Source organism: Chionomys nivalis, chromosome 11, assembly GCF_950005125.1.
Source record: "Chionomys nivalis chromosome 11, mChiNiv1.1, whole genome shotgun sequence".
NCBI lineage: Eukaryota > Metazoa > Chordata > Mammalia > Rodentia > Cricetidae > Chionomys > Chionomys nivalis.
In genome coordinates, this window is record NC_080096.1 from 42,852,401 (window position 1) to 42,879,241 (window position 26,841).

The 26,841-nt window shown below is 45.9% G+C and overlaps 1 protein-coding gene across 4 annotated transcripts in view; it reads right to left on the reverse strand.

Moving 5' to 3' along the window:
- The window catches only part of Dab1 (DAB adaptor protein 1), a 1,075,383-nt gene that overhangs the window by 3,634 nt on the left and 1,044,908 nt on the right, over positions 1-26,841 (reverse strand). For 3 of the 4 annotated variants that reach the window (XM_057785280.1, XM_057785281.1, XM_057785279.1), the window contains 5 exons: positions 21,630-21,692; positions 19,399-19,507; positions 12,499-13,047; positions 9,035-9,162; positions 8,587-8,697 (listed from right to left, as the gene is read on the reverse strand). In XM_057785280.1, coding sequence (XP_057641263.1) covers positions 8,602-8,697; positions 9,035-9,162; positions 12,499-13,047; positions 19,399-19,507; positions 21,630-21,692 — 945 coding nt within the window. In that variant the 3' untranslated portion in view covers positions 8,587-8,601. The remainder of the gene's footprint in view (positions 1-8,586; positions 8,698-9,034; positions 9,163-12,498; positions 13,048-19,398; positions 19,508-21,629; positions 21,693-26,841) is intronic. The other variant, XM_057785282.1, reaches the window with a different exon arrangement.

Below are 26,841 nucleotides of genomic sequence, written 5' to 3' on the forward strand. Positions count from 1 at the left end.
TGTAGTGGAGGCCCAGAGTCAACCTTGGGTTTCATTCAGTAGGCACTGTATACCTTGTTTTTGAGATAGGGTTTATCATTGGCCTGGAACTCATCTAGTAGACTAGATTGGATGGCCAGAGAACCTCAGCCCCGCTCTTCTCCACCTCCCAACTTTGGGATTACAAGTGTATGCTGCTGCTCTTGGGTTTTATTTTTTATCCATAGTTTTGGAGCCTGTGCTGGAACTCACTCTGTAGACCAGGCTGGCCTCAAACTCACAGAGATCCAACTGCCTCTGCTTCCCGAGTATTGGGATTAAAGGCGTGTGTCACCACTGCCCGGCCATGCTTTGGTTTTTACCTGGGCATAAGGGATTGAACTTATGTTTGTGTGGCACACTTTGAAGACTGAGCAACCTCCTCAGTTCCTAGAGGCAGGCCTAGCTTTGGTTTTGAAGCTGATTCCCCATTAGGGTAATAACAGCACAGCATAGTAGAGTGAGCTCACTATGTTCTGTGCGATGGGAAAGATACTGATACCTTTTGTGCCTCAGTTTCTCCAACTATACCATGGGAATAGTATTGTTTAATTCTACAAAGGTCTTGAGAGAAGTAGATAACTCACAGAAAGTACCTTGCATAATACTTGGTAGTACTGGAAGAAAGCAGAGGAGAGAAAAGGCAAAGAGGAGATAAGATAGAAGTCCTCCTCTCTGCAGAGAGCTGAGAGTTTGTGAACCGCCCCCGGGTCTTACCTTCATCTACCTAACAGTCCTGCGAACAGACTCTTTGTCCTCATTTTGGAGACAAAAGACTTAAGTTCACAGTTCACGTGCGGAGCATAAGAGACTGTGGAATGCTCAGCTCTAAACGGGACACCTACACCAAAGCCCCTCCTCCCAGAGCTCAGGGACCATCTCGGAAGAGGGGCAGAAAGATCTAAGAGCTGGAGGTGGTGGGCGGCTACGAGGAAGCAGTATTCTCAGGACACAACAGGCAGTGGCACATACGAACTCACACTGGTTGTGGCAGCGTACACAAGACTTGCGGAAGCTCAAGCCAGACAAAATACTAGCATGGAGCGGGGAGGTGGGCACGCAGTCTCACCCCCAAGCTGAGGAGCTATTAGCAGCTATTAGCAAGCTGCTGGGAACCAAAGAGTCGGGGTTCTTCAAGGATGCAGCTCCCAAGAGGCTACCCGAGCTCCAGTAGATGGTTCTACACCCAGGCACATACTGGCACTGCTGAGTGAACTCAGTGATTAAAAACAAAACAAAACAAAAACCAAAAACCCATGACGTTGGGAAAAGATACTGGTGAGGGAGATGGGAGAGGACCTGGAGCAGAGCAAATGGGCAGGGGGTGGATTTGATCAAAACTCATCATATTTATGTGTAGAATTCTCAAAGAAAGAGAATAAAAGCACTCAAAAAAAATGAAGCTGGGAGAAGGTGAACAGTCTCAAGGTCATTTGCTCCCTGTGCTACCCTGGGAACGGCCTAGAGGATGAACATTGTCTGACCCATTGCTCTAGAGATGAGGGATCCAGAGAGAAGCACAGCGCTTCTGTGCTTCCCCAGTGTCACGTGAGCGCAGAGGAACCACTCAGGAGCTTCACTACCCTTCATGTGCTCTCCTCCGGGACTGGCTAGAGGTCTGCTCCCTTGGGAGAAGGAGCCTTTTCTGCCCATCTAGTCACCCTGTGCTGCAATAGAGCAAAACGGTTTGCTCCCCACACTCCATGCTCCACCCCATGGAATTCATCCTGCTGAAGGAAACAGAGAGCTAAGTCAACGCCATCTGCTGGGGTGCCTGACTACAGAAAGGGCTCCATCCTTCCCCGGACCTTACTGAGCATCCCTATTGGCTTTTACACATAAAAATGTGACATAGTAGGTCCTCACTGTAGTGATGGGGTAGGGGGACGTCTGGTGAATTAATGTATGACTAGGACATGATTTCTAATATCTTTGACATTTTGATTTTCTTGTCTTCAACACATTTCAATTTGGCTTTATTTTTTCCAAAGGCTGAATTTATCAGAATCTGTGGCAGGATGATCTGTTAAGCCCTAATCCATTTCCTTCCAATAGCTGAACTACTTCTACTATCTGCCATTAGACTAGATAGAAACTTTCTGTTCTCTCTCTCTCTCTCTCTCTCTCTCTCTCTCTCTCTCTCTCTCTGCATGTGTGTGTGCATGTGTATGTATGTTTTCTAGAGATGGGGTGTACTGTAGTAAACAAGAACGGAATAAAAATTTCTTATGAACAACAAACAAGGAAGGAGCATTTTCTGTCACCATTCACTTCAATACTTCCTGCGAGACCTTCCTCACTCCATTCTTCTTTCTGGGTCCCCCTAGAAATAGAGCTGCCTTGATCTCACCCTACAATTTGCTCTATTCCAATTTTGGAAACCAATTTATCCAACTAAGAATGACACCTAAAACCAGAAGACGACAGCAGACTCAGACAGGGTAATTAATGCTGCGTGGCATTAACTTTCTGCAGTGGGGATAAATATTCACGCAGCCCCTGCTTGTCGGAATCGAGCTGCAGATACCCATCACAACACTGGTAACAACTGTCGTCAGCTCTCAATTATCCCCACTAATGAAGGGGAGCAGTGGTGTGGAAAACCCCAAGCAGCAGATAGCCCCAAAGTCTCACACTGTGATGCATTGTTCGTTTTGGCAGTCGCTTTACCTTCCTTGTTGGAGCTAGGAAACCATTTGATCCAGAAACTTCTAGCCTGGCTCTGGCAAGGTCATGGAGACCTCACACTCTTTTCAGTATTCCAGTCTTTTTAAAGTCTTTTTAAAGAAGTTGCCATGATTTAGGGATTCTGTCTTCTTGGTTAGCTGAGAATGAAACTTGCCTGGACAGGGTGAGCTGTTGGGAGATATTATGTGAGACCTGTTTTTTCCAAGTCCTAAGACGCTATAGCTGCATGAACCTTTGGCAACTGTTTGGCAGAGGAGACGGAAGGTCAGAAGTCAAGCCATCTTGCCTTTATGAGGTCAGGCTGTTGCTGAAAGCCAGGTACTGATCCTGTGGAAGTGGCGCTCACTCACTTGGTCTGCACTGAGTCCCAGCGCAGACTTGAGTCCCAGCCTAGAATTTTAGCAAGTACCTCTCTTTCTTTCTTGTCAAATTTGTGAAGCAGGAATAAAAATTAAGTAGTGTTGTTAGTCTTTAAATATAATTCAGTAGGAGTAGACGAGAAGCACTATAATTGCTCCTATTAAGTGATTCCAGGAACACTGGGTGTGATCTCCATCATGGGCAAGCAAATTTCAGTCCACTGGCCGATTCTGGAAGCTGCCTGGTTTTGATCACGGAGGAGGATTCCAGCCACCTCCCTCATTATGCCTTGTCTTTGCTACTTTCTGCTCACAAGCACAGAGATGCTATGTTGGTGTGTGCAGCCTGCACAACACACACAATACTGTCTCCTGACCTTGGGTCTACATGGGCAGCATATTCTTGTATCCATCACCCCAATGGCTGAAGACCATGGTGAAACCTTCATGCCTACCACGATTTGACCTTTGACTTCCAGAGGTATGTCCAGCATCCTATTGTCTTTCTCTACCTGACTATCCATTGAGTATCTCAAGAGTAGCTGGTCCCAGTGTATACTTGCTTGATTCCTGCTTAAGCGAGCAACTCTGCTCTCTACAGAACAACTGGTACCTTTTAGTTCTGTATCTCAGAATCTAGCTCATCTTCCCCTCTGTATCCCCATGCCCCTCAGTCTCATCTCCAGCCTACTTTACCTTTAAATACCTCTTGACAACTGGTCTGGCTCGCCCTTCCAGCAGAAACTGCCTTTAGCTAGACCCTGGTAATTTTTCCTACTTCAAATGTTTTCCAGCTGGGGACATCAAAGAATGTCACTCCATAAAGGCCTGAGAAGTGGGCCTGTCTACTTCAGAAACGTAGGCTAGACTTGCTTCTAACTTGTACATCCACCAAATAGGCAGATTTGAATAAATGAACAAGTGCATTATTTCTGAGGTTCTGTTGTTCAGTTCTATTTTAAAAGAGAATAACGCTAGATTGGCGGTGTGTCGCTGCAATCCTTGCACTCAGATGCCGAGGCTGTTCTAAGCTACAAAGTTCAATAAAAAAAAATTTGGAAGAGTGGTAATAATACCAAAATACACGTATTTTACTTTGAGATTTTCTAAATCACCTCCCATGCATGTGTGAGTTCATGTAGATATGTGCATGTATGGATCTGTGTGGAGGTCAGAGATCAATCTTGGGTGTTCTTCTTTCTGAGCCATTCACCTTATTGTTTGAGACAGGGTCTCTCGCCGGGACTTGGTTTTCAGTGATTAGGCTGGTGTCTGGCCATTGAGTCCCGAGGACCTCTCTGTCCCCACCTCCTCACACTGGGACTGCAAGCGCTTGCCACCATGTTTGGCTTTATATGTGGGTTCTGGGGATCATGTTCATGTCATACTCATATCACGTGATCCTTGGAAGTCTAGACAGGGTACTGCTGTGTTACTTGCCCATCTCCATGTGAGGAGAGACAAGCTTGCCTAAGGCCACTTGTTTCTCAGCCTCATTTTTACTTTGGTCTTCTGTTTTTCCTCTCTTTTATTTACCAAAAACAAGCAAACAAACAACAAGCCACTCAAAACTAAAACCAAAACCCAAACATCCACTCTCCCAAAGCATTTGAAGCTCATCTTTATCTTTCCCTGAACACTAGGAATCTATCAGGTAATACTTCATACGCCTTGGGTTCCCACTACGGAGATCAGTATTTAAAAAGTGACAGCGACTTATTATTTATGGCAGTCTCTATTGTTACAAAGGGAGACAGACCAAATGATTCCCATTGTGACAGATGCTACTTTGACTTGACAGCTGGGAAAGTCTGATAGGCAGTTTATTTACTTAGCCATTTAACCAAATAAATGTTTTCATTTTTCTTTCATCCCTTCAAAGGCTTACATTTTGCCCTTAAAATTGCTCCAGCAACACATCACTGAAGTACAAATTACCTGCCATCCCCACACCAGCCATTATAATATTATTTTGGTTCTCTATCTCTCCCTCCTTCTTCTCTCTCTTTTCCCTCCCCTCCCCCTTTCGCTTTTTGCCACTCTTGACTCAGTCTTTCAAAGATACGTGATTCTCCCAGATGGAAAAGTAAGAGGGAGAAAGTGAAATAATTGAAAGATATTTTTCTTTATTGCTAAAACAGAAACGTTTGGTACTGGCCCTGAAGTTTCCACCTGTGGGGATTGAGTCTGTGTGTTTCCTCTTATTCTAGAGCGATATGGCTTTAACTTATCAACAGTTGTCATCCTTGCTTACTCAGAACTGGGTGGCTATTTCTAATAAAAAAGCAGCTGGAGATTGTGGCTGCAGGAGTGATAAGAGGGATAGGGACTTTGCTTTCCAGTTGCATGACAGCAGAGGGGGAAATAGAGCCAGGGACACAACTATCTCTGCATAATCCCTTTTCCAAGTGTCTGCAAAAGCACTAAGAAATTACAGTCAGTAAATTTCCAGTTGGTTACGAGTAAAGGGGGTGGGGCCAGAAAGATCACATTTGGCTTGTGTTATTTTGACACTGTTGGAGGGATACAAAGAGTCACGCGGGTTTCCCCGAGAGTGACAGAGGGGACCTATCTGCAAGGTGGGCATTAACCCCACTGCACAGCTTCTGATAGGGAATGGTAAAACGTCCAGGCTGAACTTACATGTCATCATAAAGTATGATCTAGCTCCTCAAAGCCGAGAGGGTCTTAATAGGATTTCCATAGGAACCCAAGATTGCTTTTTTCAGGGGAGGGCAGGGAGAGGTGGCCTATAGGGCTCAAACAGAAGTTATTCTGATTATGGGACACTAGAAAGGCCTCACCTCCCTCCCTCTGCTTTAACCCATTATGGGACATACAGAAAGTTATCTAAAAACAGAAAGTATTAAGCAAAACTCCCTAGATATGGGCTTCATTCAACATGAGGCTAAATGCATAAAATCTAAGAATACAGAGCACCAACACATATTGAATTCATACCATATTGATTCTGGTGATACAGGTGGTGACAGGGGCAACAGTGATGGCCATAGCTGGGACGCTGATGGGCATACTGAGGAGGGTGGTAGTGAAGGGGTGTTGGAGGTGAAAAGAGTGGTCATAATGGTGGAATGAGTGTAGCGATGGCAGTGGTGCTGATGCTGGTATGTACTGCTAGTGATACGGTGATGGATAAGCTAGCAGTAATGGTGGTAATGGTACTATTAGTGATGGTGGTGATGGTGGAGGTGGTGGTGATAGTGACGTTGACAGTGGTGATGGTGGTGACAGTGAAGAGGGTGCAGGGGTGCTAGTGATGGCAAGGGTGGCAGAGGTGGTAATGATGGTTGCTTTCAGACAATCTATTGCTAGACACTGTATTGAGAACTCCATATACATCACCTCATGACTTCACCCAAATGTCCTATAAGATGGGCATTACTTTTATCCCTATTTTTTCAGATGAAAAGAGTGGTCGTGAATCCTGATCAAGATGATACAGATAAGAAGGAAGAATCCAGGTTCTGAACTCTGACAATATTAATCCCCAAACAGGACTAAATTTTAGGCTGAATTCGCATGGTCTGACTCTATGCCACAGATTGGACTTATGGCATATTAGTTAATATCAAGGGCAATATAACCCTCTGCTAGTGGATGAAACATAATCAGAAATGAAAGAATGTCTCTGGCCCAAGTTTTTCCACTTTTATGTGGCTAAGATTTGAACTCAAGTTCCAAATCCTGAGCTCTTGCCACAGCACCATGCGATGACGACAACCCAGCCATGGACGGAGCCAGATGGAACATCAAAGGAGGTACGAACCAAGGCCTTGTGGGAAACAGTCGAGCTTGTGTAAGTGCCTCAAGCCAAACAAGCTTGTGAAGATGAGTGCTTGAGATGTTGACCTGCCAAGGGTGTAAGTCCGAATACTTCAGTTCTAGGACAGAGTTTGCCACCATCGTGATGAATGGATCTCATCATTGATCAAATTTTCTAAAGCAACCTTGAGCTTATGACAAAGCAACTTTGAGCATATGAAGACTCCAAAACCTTCTTGGAATCACCTTACAGAATCTTCTTATAATCCCTAACATTTCTCATTCCTAGAGCACTGACTTTGCCTTCAAGAGAACAATTCCCATTGTGATTGTGAAAGATTGGCTTTTTAGACGGGTATTTGGGTTTTGTATGGTATGGCATATTATTACATTTTACTGATATAAAATGTGACAACACATATAGCCTATTAACAATAGACTTTCAAAACTCTGGATTAGCTTTCAATTACTGTCCATAGGACCTGTGTGTGCACTAGGTGTGCACTAGGTGTGCACTATGAATAACTCTGCCGTGGCCACAGAACCCAGTCCCGCACAGTGAAAGCCACTCACCATGAGAGTGGCCTGCTGCTGCTGCTCAGGGCAAAAGGAATCTTTGAGTTTGGCTTTGCGGTCCTCCATGTTTATGGAAAACCAGGAAGATGTCTGAAAGTTTGACACGTTTATCCAAGCTGGCCTTAGAAATTATGTCTAAGGAGCAAGGTATACTTTTGTCTCCTGGGAAGGTTAGCTTCATCAGGTCTTCTTTATTTTGATTGAATCAGAGGTACTGAAGGTTGAGTTCCAAAAGGCACTTCTAGGGAATGCAAGGATGTCTCTCTCCAGTTAGCTGCTCCCGAATCTACAATGGTTTGGTGGTAAAGCACAGGCTGCAGCAGAGATGCCAAGAGCAGAGTCTCCAGAGTGACAGCTACATGTCTTTGGGCCTCGGATTTCACTGACACACTGGAAGGGGGTACAGAGCCTCTCTTAGCTAGATGGGAAGGGCTACTATAACTGCACATCTTGATCAATCTTATTTCAAGCATGGCTTGTTTTGTTGCATAGTCTGGCTTCTCGGTGCGTTTGATTAGTGACCTCTTTAGAGCCTTGGCATGTAGGCAAATGCAGTGACATTTCGCTTAAAAGAGTAAGGCATCTGGGGCGCCTCTCACTGAGAAATTGTCGTGTGTATGTATGTGTGTGTGTAAGACAGAGAGAGAGAGAGAGAGAGAGAGAGAGAGAGAGAGAGAGAGAGAGAGAGAGAGAGAGAATGATGTGCCAATCCCAGAGGGCCAATGTTTTTAGAAACTCAGTGCACATTAGGGAGTGTTGACTGGCTCTCTCATTCTATCACCATCACCAACCCAGAATGAATCATTAATTAAATAATAAAACTATTTGCCACATTCCCTCCAACTCTACCTTTTGGTTTATGTCAAAGGTCATTCATCCACGTAAAAAAAGCAAAGTGCAAAGTTGAAATGAGGCAAAGGGAGATCGTTCAAACACTGGTAACCGGTGAGATGGCTCAGGCAAGGGTTGAGGGGAGAAATACTGGCAATAGTAACAGGCACGATAAACAACGCAGGCATTAGGAGGGGAGATGGTATGGACACTATAATACAGCACAGGCAAGCAGACAAAGCACAGACACTGGAATATGACGTCAGCAGTACACAGCAAGCAAGAGGGAAAACCTTGCAGGTGAAGGAGATTAAAAAGGACGGATACCTACCCAGACCTGCGCTATCTAGCTACCGTCTTGTGGACTTATATTATCGCCACTGGGATCACCACTGGGCTCCCCAAATGGATCACTGGTGGAGGAGGCCTGTGATCCATCAGGCTAGAACACAAGAAGATAACACTTTTTTTTCTCTTTCTTCAACAGTGAAAACATAAGGCAACTAAGATTATAGTCACGCGGCGCAGGCAACCGGTTAATATGAAGGAGGGCTGAAACTTCCGCCGGAGGATGCCACCTCCCAGATGCGAGAGCGCCTAATGACTTAACAAAAGGTCAGTGTTTCTGGCTGAGATGCATCTGAGCATACAGCAAAGTCCTTTCGGAGGCCATTCGGATGCCAGCTCTGAGCTTGCATTCTCTTTTATGTTGCCATCCTCATATACTATGGGGAAAATTTAATTTTAAAGGAAAGTAGGGCAATCAGTGGATCACTTACAGCCTCTTGTTCTTCACTCTTGCTGGGACTTTCAAAGCCTTCTTCAAAGATGTCATCTGTGGTTGGATCACTGGCGTGGGACGCTGATGATTTCGAGGGAGAGCTCTGCCTAGGGGCTGGGGTTGGAGCTATACCAAAAGAGGAAACGTGGTAAATAGAAATACAAGCCACAACCGTTTACCTTCCTCAGACACACCTGGGGTCCCCTGACATTTGAGTCAAGTCTGCCTTCTCCCCATCTGAGGCCAAATCTATGCAAATGATGTTTATTGGGGATGCCAGGCCTTGGAGCCTACAGGACAGTGAATCAGGGACTCTGAACAACTCCTATAGTGTTTCGGACATACAAGCAAGCTGCAAGCTGTTGGGCCAGGCCGATTTTCTTCTCTCTTTTATCGGAGGACACATTTTTAAAATGACTTTCATAGATCAGTCACTTTTAGAAAATTTAAGAGCAATGGTCCTCAAAACCCATGAAGCTCCTTTGAGATAGAGGTTACTTATGTTCTCCAGAGAACTGGAGATTGCTAATGTCTTCATGGCAACTGCTAAGCCAGGCTTCAGATTCTTGCACACACTCAGTAAGCACAGGCTGGACTGGGAGAGCCATGGTAGGCGATGGCAAGCTTGTGAAGAATATGCACCTGCTGCCATGTCCTTCCTAAGTCTTCTTCCTCCTCTTATTTTTTCCAGAGGTTTCTACCACAGATGATGTTGGAAATTTTTCTTTTAACTTAGCATAGAAAACTCTGCCCACTGGCTCGGTCCCCAGGTATGGGTGGACTGAACAGGTGAGCAGCGCTCCCCGACCCACTCTTCCGGAGCTTAGCAAAAGCCTTGTGTCTTATCAGAATGTGAATGACTGCAAAATTACTTTAGATCTTTTATCCCCATGGGCACTACCTCCATCTCCCTCATCAGTCATAGTATGCCAACGAGGCTAACCCCGACCAAGTTCTTTTCCTTCCTCGTGCTCCTGATACAACTACGTGCAGTAATGCACACTTCCTTCAGGTGTTCAGAGCCAGGGCCCGGAGAGGCATGGGCTGGCACTCACATTTACAGAGGTGTGCGTATGAGCTATGGGATGGCACAGATACATCTGACACTACTCAGTCTTTTCTATTTGAGGGGTTTTGTTTTCAGTGTTTTGTTTTTGAACGGTTAATTTCCTGCTCGTATCTTGAAGGGATGCGGATAGAGAAGAGGGTACAAAAATTGACTTTACATATTTTATTTAAGATAAAACATTACGTAGATCTTGTTCCGTGAGCTGGTTTCAGAGCAAACTAGCCACACTAGGTTTCACGCTGTATAAGGCTGCCTTGCTGAGTGGGCAATATTAAATAATTGGGTTCTGAATTGTGTTTGAGGTGGTATATTTCTTACAAAAGGCAGGGGATCCAGGCTGAGCCATCCATCCTAACAGTATACTGATCATAGTTCCCCAGTGGGACCACCAGGAAGGCAGCTAGAGTTTATTTGCACAAGCTTCTCAGTTCTCACAAGGCTTTACGGAGCACTTCAGCATTCCATGGTCATGTTTTCTCAAGGTGGGTGGTCATTTTGTCCATTGCTCAGGAGACAATGGCAATGTCTGTGGTTATTATAGGTTATGAAAAGTAGAAGAAAGGGAGGAAGATGGTGTTTGCATCTGGTGGGTAGGAGCTAGAGGACTGTGAAGTAAGTACTGCACACTACATGTGACAGCCTCCTGCAACAATCATCTGTCCCCAAATATCAACACTGATACATTGGCAAAGCCTTCTTCTCAAACACAGTGATGGCGGGCTGGCCTTTCGGGCATTTCATTTCATTCCCTACAACCTTTCCTAACGTCTGGATGTGCCAGGCACCCCATTAAAATGCTGAGAAGTGTGGTGTGGGGATGAAGGCAAGAGAGTCCCTGTCCTCAAAGAACTTCCTTGTTTGTAGGCAGCCCATGGGGTTCATTGAGAAAGGAGACATGTGCTTTTAAAAGACTCTTGTTCACTTATGCATGACTGTTATTTCTTTAGCATTTCATTTTTTATTCATTATTCCTCATTGAAGCCCCACGGATTAGACTTAATAGAAATGCCTTGACTATGTAGCACCCACGGCCTGAGTGCGAGGCCTTCATTTTCAGAACAGCATTCTAAACCTGGTTAAATGACACAGTCTAATTGTATTCACATTAGATTTTTTTTTTTTTTTGACAATTCATGGTATTGGCCATCCAGTGATCCGTATCACCGGTGACAGCAATGCAAACGCCAAAATCATTGTACCATGAGCCTTTTCTTTTCCCTTATCAATTGTCAAGGCCCAGGCTGAGTCACTGGAACACTTTTTTCCGATTGTCTGACAAGCCCTCGTGTGCTCAAGTGTATCTGGATTCTGACTCGTCAACAGGCTTTCTATTTTTGGTGTTTGCAATGGGAAAAATAACTGGAAGCAGAGGCCCCACATCCTCAGGCCAGAAGGAAGGTGCTGCTCCCGCAAAGGGTCCAGAGACTCAGAGCTATGATTTGCTCTGTCCTAAGACACAGCTTGTCCTGCTGGAGCCTGCACTAGAAACCTGGCCCAGGAGCCTGCAACAGTCCCCTGACCAGGATCACCAGGACGGAGATCCTTTCATGTTGTGATGCCTTTAAATGGCTGGCTTTAGAGCGTTAAGAACCACAGGGCCCGTGGAGGTAAAACTATTATTACTCCAAAGCACATAGTCAATAGGAATAAAAAGCCCTCCATGTTCCCAGCTGGGGCTGTCTGTCCACTCTCATCTCATTCAACTTGGTGTCAATCATCAGGCCCCAAGATGACCTCATGGTTATAAATTCTGCCTTACAACTCCCCTGATCTTAATTTCCTTTCTAATTAGTAAGCCTTGTTTTTAGATTTAATTATTTAATTATTTAATTAAGTGTGTGTACGCTCGCGTGTATGTAGATCAGAAAATAACTTATGGGAATCAGACCTCTCCTTCTACCATGAGTTCTGGACACTGAACTTGGGTCTTCAGGTTTCGTGGCAAACACCCTCACTTTTTGAGATCTTTCTGGCCTCTTGTTTCTACTTTTAAAATATTACATTTATTTTCAATTTAAAAAGCCATGCTAAAAATTTGTTTGCCATAGGCTAATACATACACAAATCACAAATGAGCATATCAACGAAACCTTAAGAAGCACAGCGATGTTGTGGACAAATGCCAGGCATGTATTCATATTATCATTATCTGTCACATAGATCTGGGGCAACTTGATCTCAGTGTTATGTAGAAAGAGAGCTAGAGAATGAGGTGTGTGTGTGTGTGTGTGTGTGTGTGTGTGTGTGCTGTAACCGGTAGCAGACTTGGTGGCCATGGGGACTGTTAACAGTGGTACTAACAAGCTTGAGATGCAAGTGAGATAGATTCTGACCCCAGTAGTTTAGGTACCAGGAAAAGATCAGGTTTTAGAGCCCAACAAAAGGACACTCACGTGAGTTGGTGGACGGTGTGGTGGAAGTCACAGGGGTCAAATTCAGTTGGGAGATGTCAAAGTCATCACAGTCGTCCGTATCTTGTGCCACCCCGACTTTGTTGAAGTAACTGGAGAAGGCCTCTGAGGTACAGGTCAGGGAGGGCTGGTCAGGCTTCCGGGAGGGCACGGGTGGAGGCTGGACCATCTGGAAATCCTTAAACATTTCCTTCCCCATTTTCTGCCTGGGCTTGTCACTCTGTGGACTTGACCTGGCAGAGTCATTCGTGCCTGGGACCGTTGCAAGGGGGGCGAGGGGACCTTGGAACATGGCAGCTGGTAAAGGCATAACAGTTTGTGTGGGCATGAAGGCGGCTGGCGGGAACTGCCCGGCCACAGTCGGCCAGGGTTGCTGGGTGGTAGGAAAGAGGCCTGGCTGGCCCCACGCGATGGGTTGAGCTCCTGGCATCACCTGAGCAACGGGCGCCTGAGCACCCATGGCAATCTGCTGTTGAACGAGGGGCTGCTGGCCCCAGAAGGATGGGAGGACGGCGCCCATAGCGACATAACCTGCAACGGGAGAGAGGGAGGGTCAGGCATCCTGGACAAGACAAGTCTATGGAGTGGAGTGATTGACAGATATGTAATGCCCTTTTATAGCGAGAAAGAGGTCTGACTTTTCACCTCGGCCTCTGAAGTTCTAGCATTCCAGTTCCATGCTGCCCGCTGCCTTCCACCTGGGAAACTTAATGAAAGTTAGCTTCAGCCATGGAAACTCTTCTTGGCTGACCAAGCAGAGGCAAAGTGAAGACACGGGCAAGGCTGCCTTCCACTGAGACACTCCTGCTCTTGAACTATGAACTCTGGTAAGCAATGGTAAGAATGTTATTATTCCCCAACTCAAGCTGTGTTTCCCTCCCTATTTATGACCTTCCCAACAAGAGGGTCGCCTGGCCCCCTGCCTCCAGAGGGTAGATGTCCTGAGCTCAGGAGGCTTATATCTTTCTCATGTGGTCACCCCAAATCCTACACCCAAGTCCTAGCCGAGTCTGGCCCTCTGGAGACTTTTACTGTGTCAGGTACAGTCATCCACACCTTGAGTATAGAACTATTTAGCCTTCAGATCATCCTGCTGAAATCAAAGATAATGGATGCCCAACTTATAGACAAGGACGTGGAGCGCTGTGAATGAAGGGCCACATCCTCACAAAATCCCTGCATGTTAGATACTGTTATGTCCATTTAGGGATGAAGAAAACTGAGTCTCAAGGGAGGAAAGGTAATTTTCTCACTGTCACTGTGGCCCAGGCTACCACGGAATGTAGCATACTCTGAATCAACTGGAAATCGTTACATTCTTTCAGTGGTCCTCATGCTTCTCTCCAGGGGCATAGTGGCCACTGAGATGGACACCTAAGCCTAAGAGACAAGTGGCCACTCAGTCACAGCAAAGGGTAGAGAAGCCAGCTTTGCCCAAAGAAGCACTTTAATGGCTGCCGGAAGGAAGCTGTAGGTACAGCACAGTGAGATCAGAACGAAAGGGAGAGGACTCAGTATCCTAGCAACTCTAAAGGGATGATGGACAGGTGCTGTGGCAATGATAACATCTTGGTTCATATCAGTATCTCTGGTGAGCCCACAGTATGGTGTATAGGGTACCTCATTCCAGGCCCAGATTTAACTGTCCCTCAATAGATTGATTCAAGGACAAGGCGACAATCCCAGTCTGGTCATTTCTAGACCTCCCCGCCACGCTGCCCCAGGAGGGAGCTTTAGAGAGGCCACAAGGACTTCCTGCTGGTGAATCTAACCAGTGTTAAAGTCTTTTAAACAATGAAACAGACTTCCTAAGAGACAAGTCCAATTATCCCTGGGCGTGAGGGATACTGTTCAAAGTTCAGATCTGTTCACCGTTTCATCTGTTACCCACGAATGCAGTGACTCGACCTCTCGACACACTCAGTGGCAAGCAGGTCACTCGTTTCTGATGTACTCTGACATACCTAAATTATTCTCAGAGGGATTGCCCCCTAGGAGTAAAGAGGAAATTTGCGAGATGTTTTAGTTGTTATGGTAACTACAGGGAAGTTAAGGTAACTGCAGGTCTCATGGTATTTAAGGGGCCACCAGGGTTTACAGCTGACATAATGTGTGAGCCCAGTGCACAGGAGAGTGAAAAATTCCACCTTCTGTCTATAAATGGGTAAAGCCTAGATGGACTGAATGACTCAGAAATTCGGTTTCTTTGCATAGCATCAACACCCATGATTCCCCACAATTGAAACAAGTTTGCACACTCAAGGGAATATATATATATAATGAAATATATATTTATTTACTATATATAATATATTTATATATAAATACAATATATTATATATATTATAAAATATATTATAAAAATATAATATATATTATTAAATATATACATATATATTTCATTTTATTTGGAAAGCTCAAGAGTTTTTTTGAAAATGGTGGTCACAGACAGAAACATGTCTGCTGGAGGCTGGTCTCTGCCTGTATTCTCAGCAGTAGCTTCTACTGGTGACTCTATTATCAGATCATCTCATTACTCATCATGTCCCGAAGTATGGTCATGCCTAAGTATTCCTAAATTGAAATACATGCTTTTATTATAAATCACTTCTCATTTCAATTCCATACTAGCAGTATGACATTCTACTGATTAAAAAATGGTGTTGGAACATCATGCTATTATCTGTGAGTTTCAACACTGCAGGCATTTGCGATAGAAAGGATGATCTAGGCTTTACAAGTGGTGACTTAAGTAGCCATGGACCTTCAGTGACTCTGCTGAGGGTCATTAGTGAGAGGGTAAAAACTGGAGGTTTCTACCCAGCCATGCCACCACCCTCCTTCCCACTGTGATTCTAAAACACAAATACATCTGTTCCTTGATGATGGGGTTATAACCTAAGAAAACCCACAGTAAACTCAAGAGACTGCAGGGCCTAACCTACTGAGCAGTCTGCTTAGCAGCCCAGTACCCTGGGGAGGGAGTGACCCTTTTTCCTTCTGATTGCATGGCTGACTGGGAGCCACTGCTCCCGGTGACTGCCCAGCATCTACCGAGAGCACTGAACCACATATTGTTTCCCTGGGGAAAGATCAACATTCACAGTGTGGTTTCTATTGAATGCATATTGTCATCAAACAAACACAAAGGAAAAAATCCCAAAGAGACGCATTCTGAGCCACAAGTTAGGAGTCTGTGTGGCACGTCACTGTCTTGTGCAGAAGGCTCAGAGAATGCTTGGCTCATGAGCACCGGGTGGTGTATGGATCAAGAGGACGGACATCTTGACCATCTTTTTCTAAGAGTGTTATGTAAGATCCACAAGTACTCTGATCTCTGATGATTCTACTGCTGATGGCAGCCCCTGTCCCATATTTTGTTTCTTTTCTTCCCCCCACAGGGAGCTAACAGATGGGCTATGCACAATTTTGGGGAGAGAGTGATTAGCATGTCTCTCTGGCTTTAAGCCATCTGCTCCATACCACAGTACAATATTCGGAAGAGAAGAAGGCAGCATTGAGTAATTGGCACCATGTTAGGGGGTTTACAGATCTTATCCAATCTTCCTCGTTGAGGGAGGAGGGCTGTGCAACCTGAGTTCTTCCCAAGCCTGGAGCTACTGTTGTCTAGCCACAGGTCTTACACATGCCTGAAAGCATACCTCAGCAATCAGGGCTATGGCGTCACTGGTCTCAGCAAGCAGCTTCGTGGAGGCCACTGCAGTCACCTAACGATTTGTTAGCTGCAGACTTGTTAATGTGTGCAGCAACGGAAGGAGGAGGTGCCAACGAGCATCTGCTTGTGTCACCAAGCTTGGGTAATACAAACCTCTTTGCTGCTAGCTAACTGCATCCCCACCTTGCAGCTAGGGGCTATTTTTTTTTAAGTGTTAAAAATTGCAATTTATAACAGCTCTGGAGACATCCCTACCCATGACTGAGGAAAGGAAAACAAAACCAGACTGAACTATAAGAAGCATATTGAAAACAAAGGGTCTCTGTATTTGTATAGAACTTATTTGGTGCCTCCTAGACACACTGCCCCATTTGACTCATTCACTCGTCCAAAAATATCCATGCTGGATGCCTGGCTCTGACTCAGTCTCTAGAGATGCAGAGAACAAAGCAGCAGTTCCCCGATTATTGGTGGGGAGCAAGTCCTTGTAGTAAGCTTCTTGGGGAGCTATTATCACTGTTTAATCTGTATGCATAACATTCTAGTTCCATGAGGGCACAGCCTGCACAAGGCACTTATATGAGCAGCAAAGCATGGGCCCCTGATAAGAAGCACATAACATACACAGACTTCTTCCTTAGAGCATATCTCTAAGCAACATTACAAAGGTCTTCTAGAAGACACCACTTTCAAGGCTCTCAGCACAGCTCTGGGAGGTCAAATCACCATCCCTCATTTTCACCCGTAAGGGCCTAGGCTCAGCAGAGATCTGGCTGGGTCATTTGCACCTGGTTGGTGGCAGAGCCTACATTCTCCAGTCCACCCAGGCCACCTCTGCCATGAAGAGCCAAAAGACTAAAGACCTAAACTTTACTATATGCATTTAAAAAGTTCCAAGAAGATAAATCAAAAAACAAAGACTGGGTAGGACAGGGCACATGTCATTTGAGTTCTGTAATCAGAGCTATGATAAAATAATAACAGCCTTTTCCACATTGAGTGCCTATGACACACCAGCATTTTCCAAAGGGCTTAGTTATCTCATTCAGTTCTCATGATACTGACACAAGCTCTTGCTTTTCAATGCAGGTATGAAGATGAAATTTTGCCTCTGACAGAGTATCTGCCCCAACATCTTAAAGCCAGGATTCAAGACTGGCCAGGTATTCGGGGGTCCTCAGCATGCTTTGTGGAACTGATCCCCTTCTTGACCTTGTCTCCCTATTCCTGGCTGGACAGATAATCTGTGCACGGTGGACGGAGGCACAACAGCTGGTGACATTGGAACACCAGGTGAAGAGGGAAAGGCTCCCATGGTCGCCATCCAAGGACTGCTTCAAGTATATTTTATGTAAAGACAGAAAGCAAAAATAAACTAATGCAAATTAATTTTAGAATTATGCTCTGATGGCTGTTCATATTTTTCAATAATCTGAAGGAACAGCACCACAAAAACAGTTAGCTTGAAACAAAGCTGGTTAAGTAGGAGGAGACTACACTCTTGAAGCTGGCCCAGGATAAAGCAGAGCAGTGCTGTGTCTAACAAAGGTCTCCAGGGCATTTGTGATCAAATGTGAGTGCAGGGGGAGACATGGAGTCACACCTAGCACCATCTTGTCCTTGACAGAGAAGAGGATGCAAGCAGGAGGGGTCAAACTTCTTTCTCCTGCCTGGAACACCCTTAACCAAGAAGCCTATTGGCTTCCTTGGCCCTTTACCCTCTTTGTGCTGCCCTACTTAAGACAGCTTTCTGACCATACTCTATTTGGCCAGAATTCTGGTGTTCACTCTCTGCCTTTTGCATCTTTTCATTCCCACACCTCTTATATCCTAAAGCATTGCATGACTGAGTTACACTACGCTCTATGCCCCCAGCTAGAGGGAAGCCCTTTATGTTTACTGATGTACCCCTAAGCACCTGGGACAGGAGCTGGCATGTAGTGGGCACTCAGTGAATATTTGCAGAGAAAGCACACGTGAAGATCGGTAAGTAAGGGGTCTAGCATTGTTATTACTGACCTTTATAGACAGAGCGATGGGGACCAAGCGTGGGTATGTGACAGTAAGGTTCAAGCCCAGGCACACTCCCCATAGATATTTTTATTCATATTTTAAATGACACATTCTATTTTTACCATTAATGTCCATTTCATACTCAGAAAATAAGTCACCACCACTATCCCATTTCAGAGATAACTAAAACAATTCAACTGGGAAGCTTGGAAATGAACACGTGTCTAGGCTGCCTGTGGATACTAAGTAAGCTATCGCTCAAGAACCAGTCACTACCAACTTTACAGCTTCTAGAAGTTTGTGATGATCTTAGACTCAAGAGGAGGAGCTGTATTCCAGCACAGCCTATGAATTTTTAATTTACATACAATAACAGCAAGGTTTATATTTAGTAGTGAGAATTTGTTTCTAACACTATATAATTAAAATTAATTATTTACATAAAAAGCACAAGCAGATTTGTATTCTAAAATATTCAAGCTCTCATTTGCTGTTTATAAAAATAAAGCCAAGAAAGAAATAGTGAGCCTCCAACTCAGTGAATGTAGGTAGAAGGAGATGCAATATTCCTTTAGGCTCCCAGACAGTTAAAAGAACTAGACGGCTTGGCTACCTGGAGATATTATGGACACAAAGTATAACCCTTTGAATGCTACCCATCTGTAACTTACCTGCAATACTTTGGCCATAGGCATTTTTACCCTGTTATAAATGCAGTCTACACATATTAAAGGATACTTGGAAAATAAAAAGATACTTTCTGACTCTCTAAAAACTACATTCTACTCTCAATTAGCCACTAGCAATTCACTGTTGTCCTACCTGGCTCTCCATGTGGATGGGGACCTCTCTTTCCTTGAAACCAGCAAGGACTTAAGAGGTCTGTCTCCTCTCTCCTGGGCACCATCTTCCCTGCCTCTGACTGAAGTTATCAGGAGGAAACGGACCTGATTTCTACGTCTGTGTGCACAATGCGTTATTTCTCAAACAACCCTGAGTCTGGAATTTTCCAGGTAGCATCAATACCCACAGTTTTGTGTTCGACCACCTGCCCACTGACATGGCTGCCTCACGTCTCCTGATGAGTCACAGGTGAGAACCAGACTCAGGTGTTCTAATAGTATTCGGGGCTGGTTCTGTGAGTTGTCCCAGTGAGGCCCACAGGAGGTAGGAGGGAGGAGGGGCGGGCTTACCTGAGGGTACAGCAGCAGTGCCAAAAGATACAGAGCCAAACACATCTGCACTCCCCGGAAGCGTCTGGGATGACGACGGGAGGAAGGCATCACCTGGGGTTGCAGGAGTCTGCCAGACAGAGAGGGGCAAGGGAACAGACGCGTGAGACCTGCTCTGCTAGCATCCACGTAGGCAGAGGAGTGGGAGTGACGAGCAGACACAGTCCAAGTCACTTATGTGCTTCACAGCTGTGGGCTGGGGACAGAAGCGCTATCTTACCCCCTCCCTCCAGAGCTGCAGTGGGGACTAAATGAAACCATGTGTCTAAACGATTATTTTTATTAAGTTCTTCTTAAGCACCATGCATGGGCATATAATCGATGCTCAGCACAGTATGAAAATCCGTTGGAGTCACTACCTCTGGGGGTTTTCAGACCACCAACATATTCCATCATATACGGCTTTCGCCACTTGCAAGTGGTCAATTCAATCTGAAATATACATGCTTGAACCCTACTGTATTCCCGGTTTGATTAGGTGGTCAGTAAACAGTTGACTAAATAAACAAAGAAAGCTTAGCGAGTGGATGGAGTGAAGGCCTAAGTGTTCTGGAGCTGTGCAGACTCTTGCTTGAATCTCCCCCTTGCAAAAGAGAAGGAAATATTTCTGAGATGACAACCTAAGAACCTCGGTGTATCTGGGAACTTCTAGAACCAATCTGGCCCAAGCTGCAGCTCTAGGAAGGTCAGATGCATGCTGGGTAAGGTGAGAGTTATCAATAAGAATATTGGCACCTATTAACTGTATAGGCTTTTGCCTATGAAGTGTAAGCCGGCTGGATGCCATGATATCCTTGTTGGTCCCCACCCCCTCCGCTGGAACAGACTGGGGCAAGCAATTAATCCTGAAACCACGGCAATTAGACAGGGCCATTTTTAGACCGTCAGCTTCCGGGACGAATGGCATTGTTCGGAGGATTACTAAACACCCATTTGGATGGCGCTTGGGTTCAGGGCCAGAAATGCAGCCCTGAGCTGCTGTGTTAAGCATTTTTGCACATAGTCAGTGCTGTTCTCTTTCCCCCACATGGCCTCGAAGACGTCACATGTCCTTCCTGGGTCTGAGTTTGCTCATTTGTGCAAATGCAGGGGTGAAGAAGGGAGAGTACTTTAGGCCGGCTCTTGCCAGTTTCCTACCCCAGCTGTTACCTGAGGTTGCTGTAGGAGAGAAAGGCTCGAGAGTGGCCTGACTTCTCTGGGAACAAGACAAGGTGTCGGGCAGCTGTGCCTGGATTCCCCAGTGGCAACTGTGGGCTGCGCGGGGTCTCAGGCTCTCTGTCCTTGGTGGTGAGAACACGGCCCTTTCTCTGGGAGGTGCACCTCACCAAGGAACCATAGCACTGCGCCTCTGTTTGCACAACTGCGTGGTGCCCAGAGGGGCAGTCCATCCCCAGCAGCCTCAATTGGTACAGCTGCAGCTGACTGCTCTCTCCACATCTCTAGGGAGCAGGCAGTTTGGGGGTGGGGTGGGAGCTGATGGGGGCATTCTGGTCTTTCAGTGGCTACTGCAGGGGCAGGATTGCCAATGAGAGTATCCAGTACTGAGGTTCTATGAGGTTGCTTTGTTTTAATTCAATTCTCTCTCTCTCTTCCTCCCCTCCCCCCCTGCTCCATGCATTCTCGATCCTCTCGCAAACAGTGCCCAGATGCTGTAACTGAGCTGTGGCTGTGAACCCAGAGCGTCCTGAGTGGCTTGGGGAGGCACGTGGTTTACAAGGCTCAAAGGCAAGCCAGTGAGAAGCAACCACAGAGTGAAGTGGGAAGAGAGGAGGGAAAGGGAAAGGATGAGGTAGATGAGGCTTCCTTTCCTTAGCTGCCCATTGTGCTATGGGGGGTGAGGTAGATGCTGACACATGCCCTCTCATGCTTCCTGCCCTGTTGAGTTTCTTGAACATATTCCCAACTCAGCTACCCGCTCGTGGAAGGCACAATCTATCTATCTTTCCCATCTCCCTTCTTAGAGCCTGAAGGGCAAGTCACAATGTCCTGTGGTTGCTGAGTGCATGGTGTCATTTAGTCCTCAGACCAGAGCCATTCATCGGAATTCTTTCTCCTTCACTGTAAGGACTGAGGTTCAGGAGCATTAGCTGAAATTTACCAGCCAGACTTTTTCACCAAAACCCAGACTGTGCCACTGTGTGGCTGGGGAAAAGAGGCCAGGCAGTGGGACTCGGAGGGTAGGGCATACTTACAGGGGGAGAGGTTATATCAGGAGGGGTGGACATGTCTCCAAAAAGTTCTAATTGGGTCACAGCCTGAAAAGACAAGAGAGAATCATGTAAGCTTCTGGGCTTGCATTAAAACATTATAGTGTGAGAAGAGCCGCTCTTTCCTCTGTTACCGCCACGTGAATGGTGAGGCCTGTCGTTCACTACTACACCTCCTGGTTCCAAGGCAACACGTCTGGATAGAACCAGAATCAGTCTACTTCTCTGTCTAGTTGTCTATCTGGGCTTGATGAGTGGTATTCATTAGTTGCAAGCAGCGTTAACAGCATTTCATCCTGACCTACCATCAAATGCAGCCGAAAACTATGGGCAAAAACGCAGCCCTATGACTGGTTTCTCTCGAGAGTGGACCCAGCCATCCAAAAGCCCCCACCTGAAGAATGACAAGGGATGACTACGAGGTCCTCTCTCAGTTCATGCTTCCTGCAGCCTTAGTCCTGAGAGGTAGGAACCCTTATTCACACTTTCTGTAAAGAAACTGATCTGCATAGAGGTTACAGAGGTTACACCAAGGTCGTCCGGTCGGGATGGCAGGATTTGTATTTTCTATATAGAGAACACGCAGCCAAACGTGCATTCCTCCCCAAGTCTGTCTTGGGGATAAAAATGTGGTTGGAAGAAAAGAAAACATTTCATTTAACACCAGGAAGGGCATCAACACCAGCCCGGTACACACACTATCAATCACTCCCAGGAACTCCATTCCTGCAGACACGGGACCATCCATCTTCCCATCCATCATACGGGGTGTGGGAGAGAGTCTGGCCAGAGAGCAGAAGAACCCTTTTAAGATACACTTAGAAATTAATCTGCATACACTTTAGCTTCAGGGACCGTAGGGATTCTTTGGCCAGGAACCAAATGCCCCGAATTAATTATGCAAAGCCTATAATCACACACTTTGTGCGAACCTGTCCACTGAGCAAACCCGATTTTCCACTCATCTTCAGATCTTAAGCGAGGGCTCGTGATGCAGGCTAGCACAACACCCAGCTAACAGAAGGTCCAGGAAGAGGTTGACTGCCCTGCTACTCTGGTCCCCACAGGCATTCAGTTCTAGCTTGGCCACACTTGGATGTATAGGATTTATACGAAAAGCAGAATGATCATTCCTTCTGATGAATGATCCAGTTCCGAGTTCGGGAGAAGGTTCCACCGTTGGGTATGTCTGTTGAGTCCTATCCTTTTCAGGCACCTTCCAAGCTTTACTTCCTCAGCTGGATGATGGAGCTGTTAATACCTCTTTACATGTTATAGATTAATCATCCCTAACCTGAAAACACGAAACCTCCAATAGTCCAAATCCCAAGCATTTTGAGTGTTGATATGTGCCATAAGTGGACGATTCCATACCTGACTCCCTGTAAGGGTCATGATAAAAAATTCTGGGACACTAAATATACTTTATTAAGTTATATGCAAGGTATGAGCAGTGGTATATGAGGCAGAAAGGAATTTTGTGTTTAGACCTTGGTTCAGTCCCCAAGGTGTGTCATTCCGAATATGTCAAGGCAAAGTGTTTTGCTTCTACCCAAGGACACAACATTCTTCCCACAAACCTTAAAGAAGCATAAGGTGCTGGACACTGCACTAGATGTTAGGGGCATAGAAAAAAGAACTGCCAAGTCCCAACTGCAGGTAGTGATGATCTGTTGGGGATGGCAGTCCATAGAAGGCCGATCCCTTCAAGGTAACATGACAGAAAGGATAGCCATAGTCTCTGTGGGGCAGCTGGAACCCAGCCTACTAGGGGCAGAGAATTTAGTCAGCATTTTCCAAAGGAAACAGCCTGTCTCCAAATCCTGGTGACAAAGACGAGGAAGAGCCCTCCCTGAAGTCCTGTGAAACTCCATGAGCCAGAAAGAACACTTGGGGAAGGGGGAGGCTGTTGGGTGCTACCAGCATGAACCTCTCCTGGGAGAAGAGGTGGGCAAGGGGACTGAGCAAGGCTGGAGAGGCACTTGTGGACATTCCAGAGTCTTCCCCACTGACTCTCTCCCAACAGCTTTCCTCTCACACAGGGACAGCCCAGCAGCTGGTGGCTCTGGCATGTAGGATGTGCTCCTAAACCTGGACTCTCCAATTTTCTTCTTCAAGCCTTCTTTGGTATGCCAGCAGCATCAGACTTGATACAGTGAAGGCTACCCTTTGGTCCCTTCCGCTTCTGCATAAAACGCTAACTACTTAATGAATTCAGCTGAAGCTTCTGGGCTTCCTGGAGTTCGGCTCTCCATGCTTATAAAATGGCTCAGGACTATTTCTAGCTCTGGGAAAATATTAAAATGAAGTTAATAATTAAGTCACACAATTTACATCTCAAATGTGTTGAACTCGTGGCATACTTTTACTAACATCGTAAAGATAACTTATTGGCTAATTTTCTCCTTAAGCACAACTTTTAAAATAACCTTCTTTCTTGAGATATAGCCCTTCCTCTTGCCAAATGATTTTCACTCAAGGATTAAACGAGAAAAACATGGGGAAGCATAAAGCATAGGCTGTTATTTCATTTCATTGGATTTGCTGTTTAAATAGAACCCCGAGTTAATTAAATTTTATAGAAAAAGGGGGTTCTTGGGCCATAAAATTAAAAATAATCTGAATAAGCACGTATGATTGAGAATCAGGAACAGTATCTATTTTCACAGCCCTCCCCCACGTGAACCCCAGCCGCTTATTTGTAACCTAATAAACCATGTTCCATCTGAAAATACTGTCCTCATCCATCATTTTAAAGGCCTCAAGAGAATAAAGCTAAGAGTTCACATTTGTAAAACACTTTACAGCTCACAATAAGCTCGCCCATACGTTATCATCACGCCTGACACTCCCTGAGCCCGGGAAAGTCAGCTCCATCCGCCACAGTCTGTACTTTACAGAGCGGTTCACTGAGGCTAAGGTGAGTGACCCGCCTGGGATCAGCCAGGGAAAAGGAGCTCGGGGCGCGTTGCCCTGCAGAGCAACCAGACCCCTTTTCAATCTGTCTGTTGATTTCACCAAGCCCTGGTCAGCCTTGCTTAACGGTGGTAGTTAGCTCTGCGATATCTTCCCACCAGAAGCCCCAGTTCCCAAGAGACCTGTGGATGCACACCCATGGGAGGTTGTTTGCGGCTTCAGCTCCAGATGTCTGCTCATCACTGAGGAGGGACTGAGCCAACACACAAGCCTTTCAAAGACCTTCTGCAGAGATGTAGTAGCTGCATGTAGCAGATGTGTTTCTTTTAGAAGATACTGGGCATTTTCCAACAGTAGGTGGAGTGATGCTGAGCCTGCCATGGTCAGCGATGGAGACAAGGAGTTGACAGGTTTGGGTCAAGCCCCTCAATATGTCCATCAGGCCTGGCCCTGGCCCCGCCACTTTTATATAGACAAATGGTAGTTTCCCAGGTATATAGGACACTAAAACTGCTGGTTCAAAATTAGTCCCCTGGCCCTTCTTTTCAACATGACTGCAGCGAGTAGACCTAGAAGCTCCCTGAAGGGAAGATTTGGTGACACAATTGAAGAAGGATGAAATGCCACAGACTGACCCCCGTAACACATTCTCTCACAGGCTTAATTCCTATGTTTTGGCAGCAGGAGATCCTGGGATTCTTCACGAAATGTACAGGGATTCTTATCACTCATTAGTGGCTGAGCCAAGAGTGGGGACATAGGCCTGAGGACAGCATGCTCCTGCTTCTATTTTCAAGATGCTTTATGGAAGACAGACAGAGACAGTCCACACAGCGTTAAGGAGTGCAGAGTACAGGGGATTGGAAAGGAAATTCATCTTTGGGCCTCTGTGTGAGCTCCTCCCAAGCTCACCATTCTTTTCTTCACTGCCTCCTTACCTTTGTCAGGACACAAATAAAGATTTTCCTGTGTGGCCCCTTCCCCTGGAATGTGATATGAGGCCTCTAAAATACTGGCTGAGTGAAACTAAGGGGTGCTATCTCCTTTCCAGTTCCCCTTATGTTACACACACGTACACGTACACACACACACACACACACACACACACACACACACACACACACCCTGTTTGTACATATTGGACCTCAAGGCATCTTTAGGTTTCCTGTGAACACTGCCATGGGCACCTACCGGGGCAGCGCAGAGCAGAACAATCACCATTTACACAGGTGGATGAGGACATGATGGCACACATGTGGATAACGAGAAGAACTCTAATTTAACAGGACCCTGGAGGTCTTACCTTGGTTGCCTCAAGAAGCTCATCAAAGTCCTCTGACAGACTTCTGTTCTGCAACCACAAGGCATGATTGATGAGCATGAGATGAGCGATGGTCCAGCAACATGAAACAGTTAAACAGACAGGGCCCTCTCAGTCTTACCGGCGTGGCTGCAGCAAAACGCTCTTCAAAATCCTCCAGCGGCTGGCTATGCTGCAAGTGCAAGGGATGATGAATGAGGATGGAGTGAATGACACACAAATGACATGGATTTATGGGTTTAATGATGACGGTAGCTATGGTTTACACTCTCGTGGTCGCAGGAGGCGGGAGCTGATGCTGATGTATGGCGAAAACCCCGGGATGTGTTTCCAGCATAACCAGATGATAAAGCACAGGCCTGATGGGGAGATACAGCGACAGCATGTCTGCATGTCTAAAGTCCATCTTCCTGTAGTTGTGCACGCCACTCAGCGAGGTGCGGCAGTGTCGCTGGGTAAGAGCAAGGTGTCTACAGTGCACAGTCGTCACTGACAGGGGAGATGTGCCCTCGTGTGATGTCAAACTCAACTTTTGTTATTGACAACTGTTTTAGTTATCAATAGTATACAAAACAATACAAAATTATGACATTTTCATATCTGTATACATACACACACATCTAACTACACACACACATACACACACAGCCATCATCAACCATTTGTGCCCATCTTTTGTGCCAGCTGTTCTCTTTGCTCAGCAAGCTCTTCCCACCCCAGTAAGCTCAATGCTCCCTACTTTCCAAAGCCCAGCTGAGTGCCACTTATGCCATGAAACTTCTTCCTCTTGGAGTCCTCAGCATCTCAGTTCCACCTGTCCTATTGAGAGCTCTCTCGTGTGTGCAATTCATTCCCAAATGCCCCGCAGCTCCCAAGGGTCTAATACATAGCACTGCCCAACAGAAATGAATGAATCCGTGGCTTAACAAGTGGCTGGCAGTTGGCCAAAACTAACTAGTC